At 40.7% G+C, this 7,475-nt stretch overlaps 1 protein-coding gene across 1 annotated transcript in view; it reads left to right on the forward strand.

Annotated features, from left to right (window-relative positions):
- The window catches only part of myo16 (myosin XVI), a gene marked incomplete in the record, with an annotated part of 109,202 nt that overhangs the window by 73,852 nt on the left and 27,875 nt on the right, over positions 1-7,475 (forward strand). Inside the window, 3 exon segments of the mRNA XM_014017511.1 lie at positions 1,691-1,766; positions 3,618-3,814; positions 4,751-4,831. Coding sequence (XP_013872965.1) covers positions 1,691-1,766; positions 3,618-3,814; positions 4,751-4,831 — 354 coding nt within the window.

Consider the following 7,475-nt stretch of genomic DNA (forward strand, 5'->3'; position numbering starts at 1 on the left):
GATAAAGTATGGGCAAGACATGATAGTTAAAAATATATACAGTAGTTGTTTTGTTCTTACCTGTGACGGCAGCTTAGCTCTGAGCTCTGTGTGTTACGGTGAGATCACCTCTTGTTTACAACCGTGCGCGTTCACGGCTCTGGGCCCTGCTGTGGGGGAGGAGCCTAGGAAGGGGAGCTGAGAGCAGGGAAGGGGACTACAAGGTTGTTTCTGTTCAAAATTTTCTAAGTTTTTGGGTACCCAAGAAACTACATACAGCAGCTTTAACCCATTGGCAGAAATTTTTCACTTAATTTGAGTCAAATTTTCAGACTAACAAAACAAATAATCTTACACATTCTGAAAACAAGATTATTAGTCTTACATAATCAGTTCTTGTTTAGTAAATCAGTCTCAAAACAAGATCAAAAAGACTTTTTGGCTGGATATAAGATTTTAAAACTTGGTAAGATGGACAGTTTTTACAGTGCAGAATATTAGAAGAAAACTATCGGATGATGTTGAAGTGGTCCTGCTAGATCTGGTAGTATGGGTCTGGAACACAAAAACAGAGATGAGCATGGCGACTGGATGAGAACTGGGGAAAACAAAAACAGAGAATTATCAGTTATCAGGGATCCACCAGGTCCAAGAGTCCAGTTACTGCAGGGCTGGGTGAGCTGAGGCCTGGAGGGAGTCAGAAGTTTGACAGAAAACAGGTTATTGCATCCACAATCCAATAGATCGAGGTCCAAAAATAATCCAGGTTCTCAGAGGAAAATCCAGAATACAACAGGCTAGAAACAAGTTCAGACAAAGTACAGCAACAGGAGGTCAAAAACTTTACTCACTCAAGGTTTAGGCAAAAGGGTGACATAGTGGCTCAGTTGGTGGAGCTGATGCCTCTCAGCAAGAAGGTCACCGGTTCAAATCCCGGTCCGGGGACCTTTCTGGGTAGAGTTTGCATGTTCTCTCCGTGCATGTGTGGGTTCTCTCCGGGTACTCTGACTTCCTCCCACAGACCAAAAACATGACTGTTAGGTTAATTGATAACTCTAAATTGTCCCTAGGTGAGAGTGAGAGAGTGAATGGTTGTTTGTCTTTGTCTCTATGTGTGGCCCTGTGATGGACTTGCGACCTGTCCAGGGTGTACCCCGCCCCTCGCACTGTGACTGCTGGATATGGGCACCAGTGACCCACACAACCCTGAAAAGGAAGAAGTGTGTACAGAAAATGGATGGATGGTTTAGGCAAAAGGCAGTGGTCAGAGGCAGGCAGGGTCTTCTTCTTCTCTTTAGTGTTTTTTGGCAGTTGGCAAACAATTGTAACAGGCAGGGTCAAAAACCAGAAACAGATCATGAAACAAGGCTTGAAGGCTGAGACAAAGGCAGATGATCTCACACTGAGTAGGTGAAGAACAGGTGTTCAAGCAGGTGGGGACAACGAGCAATCAGCAGGAGAGGGAGGGAGAGTGAGCAGCCCAATCAAGGAAGAACTGAAATCATGACACAAATGACTTTACCTTTTGTGGATGTATATATCAGTAACCTTGTGCTAGAAGACGTGACTATTTCCCACATGCTTTCTTAAAATGTCTATGAAGAAGCTTTCATTTGTATTTACAATGTAAATTTGGAATTCAATCCTTTATATTTTGCATAATGAACTGAAAAATGCTGAAAGTCATTGTATGGTTTCTTTACTCTGTCAGATTTCATATGACCTCACAAGAACGCTGACAAAAAACAAGGACTCCCTCCCACAGAATCTGCAGCTCACAATGAAGTGTAAGTATCTGGCACTTAATACCAATATAAGCACAATGTGTCGTCAGAGCGTGTTCGAGCACAAAAGCGCTCTCTTGTTTAAAAACAACGCACTCAAGAATTGCTCCATGTCTCTGTCTGGTTGTGGTTGTGAGTGTGTTTCATCCCATGTGCAGCAGGCACTGTCTGTGTGTAAATTGTCTAAATAAGCTGCCAGATGTGGGGTGTTGTGGCTACMAGGACACAGCCACTCGTTGTGTGGATGCCAGCCTAGCCTTGCGTCCAGCAGCCTAATTGGTATAATTTCCATGATGAGGCTAATCTTTTAAAGACTAAACCTTCACTCATTTTTTTGGATCTTATTCCTCTGTCTGACTAGCTGACACATTGCTGGTTTGCATCCATAAAAGCCAAATAACATGTTGTTATTATTAATGTGTACCACCACTCCTTACTTTTTATAGACAAAAATAAATCTGTGATATCTATTTAAATTAAACCACAATGCTGTAAACACACCAAGAGACAACTTAAGAAGATGAAAAGCAGATCATGAGATTGAAAGAAGCATCACTCTTCAAACTCAAAGATCAAGTTCCACATTTCAGTGTTGAAGCATATTTGGACCATACCCATAAAGAGGGCCTGTGTGTGGCTGATTCATTGACAATTTGCAGCATGATTGCCTCCAAAAGGAAAGTACTTGAAACTTATAGAGACTATTTTAAGAACCCCTGTGGAGAATGGACTAGACAATGGTTTACTGATGTGATAGTGGCTATCAGTGCCAGTAAAATTTCTACAGGACCTGCTTGTAAGCTTTTTAACAGGCTTTTAAACTGGTTATAACAGTAGTACAGGGATGTCTTAGTGTTTCCTGAGAGGGTGCATTTGCAAAGGAGCATAGCTGCTTCCTGATAGCTAAGAAAGTTGTGCCTGGGTGGGTGTGACGGTTTGAGAGACCAGGAATATATCTACAGGGGTTGGACAGTGAAACTGAAACACCTGTCATTTTAGTGTGGAAGGGTACATGGCTAAATTGGACCAGCCTGGTGGCCAGTCTTCATTAATTACACATTGCAGTAAGAGCAGAGTGTGAAGGTTCAATTAGCAGGGTAAGAGCACAGTTTGGCTCAAAACATTGCAATGTACACAACATTATGGGTGACATACCAGAGTTCAAAAGAGGACAAATTGTTAATGCACATCTTGCTGGTGCATCTGTGACCAAGACAGCAAGTCTTTGTGATGCATCAAGAGCCACGATATCCAGGGTAATGTCAGCATACCACCAAGAAGGATGAACCACATCCAACAGGATAAACTGTGGACGCAAGAGGAAGCTGTCTGAAAGGGATGTTGTGGTCTAAAACCAGGCGTTTCAGTTTCATTGTCTAACCCCTGTACATTATAATAGGTTATGTTGGACATGAAGACCATAGCTGGTTTGTCATTTTATGTCAAGGGCCTTTTAGCAGAAATTAAAACTTTTCAAATGACTTATCCAAAGCCCAAAGTATGTTTTTCTTTTTTTATTGCCCTGTCCACCTGAAAGCTTTCACCTGTATTTTTTTTCTAATTTTCTTTTAAACATTCTCATGGAAGTTACTTAACCTTTATACATTTTTCTAAATGACTTTATTGTTGTTCACAGCTGAACGTTTACATATGTATGTATCTTCAACTACTCCTATTTTTATCCTTCCTTTCTTTCCTCCTTTATGTCCACTTGATGAATTTTGCCCCTGTTTTCCTTTCTATTATTTTTTTGCTCTCTATATTGTCCTCCACCCCCTTTCTCCACCAATACTGTGGCTTACTCTTTCGCTTCTTGTCCTCCCTCTCTGTATGTATGTGCGTGGTGCCCGGCAGCCAGTGAAAGCGTGTTAATGCAGCAGCTCTTCCAGTCCAAGCTGACTCAGACTGGTTCTCTGGTGCCAGCAGCCCAGAGCCACATAGGGCTGAGAGGGACTAAAGCTGCCTTATTGTTCCAAAAGATGCCATCAGCATCCTCCATCAATGCCACTTCTGTCCCGCAACAGCCTCGGAGGTACCATGATCTCACAAAGGTAAAGCATGTTGTTCACACAGCGAGAGGCTGCGGTTAATTAAGTTACATTCAACTTGGGCTGAGCATTAGTACTTGACTGATTTTAAAACATTTGATCARTTATCTCAAGCTTAAAGTGACAAAACCACAAGAACAGTCTGCTGGGCCTATCTATGGAAAAACAGGGATGCTATTTTTAGAAGAAAAAAATCTAATTTGAGCTACTTCCCACTGCGCATCTATATATAAACCTCTGGGAATTGGATGTGTTTGTGCACTCATGCAGGAGATAAAAATCCCTCAAAAATGCACACACATGCACATAAAGTTTGGGCTTATGCACTTTTTCTGCAGTCCCTAAAACTAATGACACTTGTAAAGCTAGTGTCCCAGCACCTTCTTGTTTAATGTCTGCTTTCCTTCTATGTATCTCCCTCTATTTTTTTTTATCCCCACTAGTATTAAAACACACACAAAACACATACATACAGTGTACTTGTGCACATGTGTGAGTAAAAAGCCTTACTTGTTGTGTAACCTCCTGGAGGTCCAGTCTTCTGTCTCTGTGGCTCATTAACCATGTAGAGCAAAGGCTTACATAAGGCCCTCTTTCAGCTCCCTGATCTGTCCCAGCAGCCTTATGCAGAAACATTAAATACTTTTGCTGAGCTGCTGAGTAAGACTGTAAATTTAGCATTATGGCATAGTAAATGTCACGGGTCTTGTTAAGCTTTGAAGCATAAAAGTCGTAACTGGGACTAAATTCTGTGGCAGGGCTATTTACTGTAATTGCAAACATGCCATCAAAGACACCATCATCATCATGTTTTTGGGCTCTATTTAAGACCAGACAATCAAATTTAATGATATAACTGTTTTTCTTAATGCTCTGTGCTCCTTACTGGTCACTTGAGACTCAGCTAATATGCTCTTGGTTTTCTCGTCTTATTGTCAGATCTTGAAGAAAAAAGGCTCAAGTTCTTTCCTCCAGCGACTAGAGCGCTGCGGGCCCATCACAGTGGGTGTCCAGCTGAGGGTACGGACACTTCCTGTTATTTTTTACACTCTGATTAATTAAACCAATAGAAAGATTTTGTCAAAATAAATGCTTTTTTTTTATTGCCTGCAAATGTAAAGCAGGCCTTTTTTCCTCTATGATAGTGCACGTACACATTTGTCTGCCTTTTACCAAAATATTTTAATGAACCACTGAACAGATTTCAATGAAACTCTTAGAAAGTAAAAAATTTGGTGCACATTTACAACTAAATTCCAAATGGCTGTCACAGCTAAACAACATTAGCCAGCATTAAAATGGCAATAACTGTCAATTTTGCAGATTTTGAGCTAAAATTGAATGTGGTAGTATCTGAGAGTCACTCACAACATRTACTTTAAGTGTTAAGTCACTGTGCAACACCTTATAATAATGTTATTATATAATGTTATTTTCAAAGTTTGACCAAAACAGCTATAATTTTGACTGTTTTCAAATTAAGATAATCTAAAACCTGGCCTGAAAGACAATATGTATCAAGGCTCCCATATACTTGGGTGTACTTTGTGCAGTCCGTGAGCCGCGCAGACTCCGCGCAAATTGTCCACCCAGTTTGCATTTAAGCTTTAAAACAACAGAAATAAAATTAAAAAAAACTACCTTACCCAGGATCTGTGCTATTTCCTCCCACAAATTTGTTGCTCCCTGAAAGTCCTTATATTCCTTCATTGACGTATCATAAGGTTTAGTAATATTCTCCATGAGACGCTCTTCAAAATTTGACTCCATTTTGTTCACAAATGACACTGATTCTCAACTTTATTAGCTCCAAAACAGTACTCACCCATCAGTTTATTGTGTGACACCGCATACACGGTCGTAATAAAATGATCTCTGCGCGGACCAGTCCGGCAGATGGCCACGAGTCCACCTCGAGTCCGCACGGACCTCCGCAGAGCGAAGTAAGCCCGAGTATGTGGGGGCCTTTATTTTAAAGAAATACTAGGTCTTTCTATAGTTATCATCAAACATCTGGGTCAGTTATTTTCTTTAAACAAAGAGCTTGTTTGCTAGGATTAGTTTTATTTTAGTTCTTATCTGAASTCTCTGCCTTCGTCACAGTTGTACTCAGTCTTTATAAGAATGCATCTCTGAGACGTACGCAGCGATTTCATGGCCCTTTTTTTTAAAGCAACAATAACATTCAGTTAGCAAAGAGCAGTTGGGGCTATGCCACTGACGCAAGAAGGCTGAGATGTGTTCCAGAGGAGGAGTACCTTTGGTCTGAATGAAACCACTGTGTTGCACAATCAGAGTTGTGGACCTGCGGTCGACGAGCCCCCTCAGGGAATGGCAGTGAGGGAGAGAGTGGGCTGAAGAAAGATGCTGTACCAAGCCAAACATGAAGCCCGCCGCATGAATGAATGAAAGAATGAACAATGAACAACAGCTACTGGGATTTGTGTGCATGTTTCAAGAGAAGATGGCATTGTGAGGCACTGAGCATTGTACCTGAGGCTCTGCTGCAGACTGATGTCAGATGTGGGCATGGCATAAAGCACAGATATTCGTGTTTACGCGCATGCATCCATGTGACCTTGAATGCTGAATTTTTTGAATTGAGGATTTGAAGAAAAGCTCTTTCACGCTTTCTCAGAAAAGTAAAGACTTTGTGTTCTTGATTCCTTCAAAGGCAAGACACACACCCAGAAGTCAGAACACTTTACCACAAACACAGTCATCCTAATAAAAAGACATCAAGGAAAAAAAACATGACTTGCTTCCCAGTAAAGCTAGCCACAGAGTTCCTCTGAACTCGCACACTAATGAATGTTCACAACAGCATGTTGTTTATCATTAAAGCTATCTTTGAGATCTTTTGAAGTGGGATTAATTACTAATTTCCAGTTTGTTGTAGCTGTCTCTTCAGTTTAGAGAAAAAGAGCTTTATTACAACCAAAGTGGATTTCTGCCATCTTACCACAATACCAATCTTTCAACAGTCATGCGGACAGTATTTTACAGAGCTGTAAAACGGTATTCACCCATCACAGATCTCTTCTGTTAGTTAAAAATCTGCTGAGTAATTACAAAATCCTATTTCAAACTGATGATTTCATTTATAAAGATATAAAAGCTATTTACACATACATGGCCCCAGGTGAAAAAGTAATTGCCCCCTAAAACAAATAACTGGTTGTGCCACCCTTGGGAACAACTGCAATCAAGCATTTATACTAAATGGCAATGACGGTTTTCACTTGGCTTTCTGCTGAAGTGCTTCAGAAAATTGCCCTGTGTGCTTGAAGGGGACATATCATGCAAAATCCACTTTTTTAGCTGTTAAATGCATTTTGTACCTGGAGTCTCCATGAGTGCAAAAAAGTTTAATTCAATYTCTCTCRGTGCTGCATWGATGTATTTATATTCTGTCTGGGTCATATATTTCMACCCTTTCAGTTTTCCCTAATTTCTATGATGTTTTCTAAACTGTTAAATCACAGTTTTTGCAACAAAGCTGCCAAATAAGGTCTGGACTTACCACTTTTGTTCTTCATCCTTTTCTCGCTCTAAATCAGACTCTGCCTCCAACATGTGAGGCTGGATGGGCAAGTCTTCTGCCGTTGACATATTTTAATTACTTGTAAAGAAAACATTTCTATGCCACTATATACTGTAGTTG

This window comes from Austrofundulus limnaeus, unplaced genomic scaffold, assembly GCF_001266775.1.
Source record: "Austrofundulus limnaeus strain Quisiro unplaced genomic scaffold, Austrofundulus_limnaeus-1.0 Scaffold171, whole genome shotgun sequence".
NCBI classification, from domain to species: Eukaryota; Metazoa; Chordata; class Actinopteri; order Cyprinodontiformes; family Rivulidae; genus Austrofundulus; species Austrofundulus limnaeus.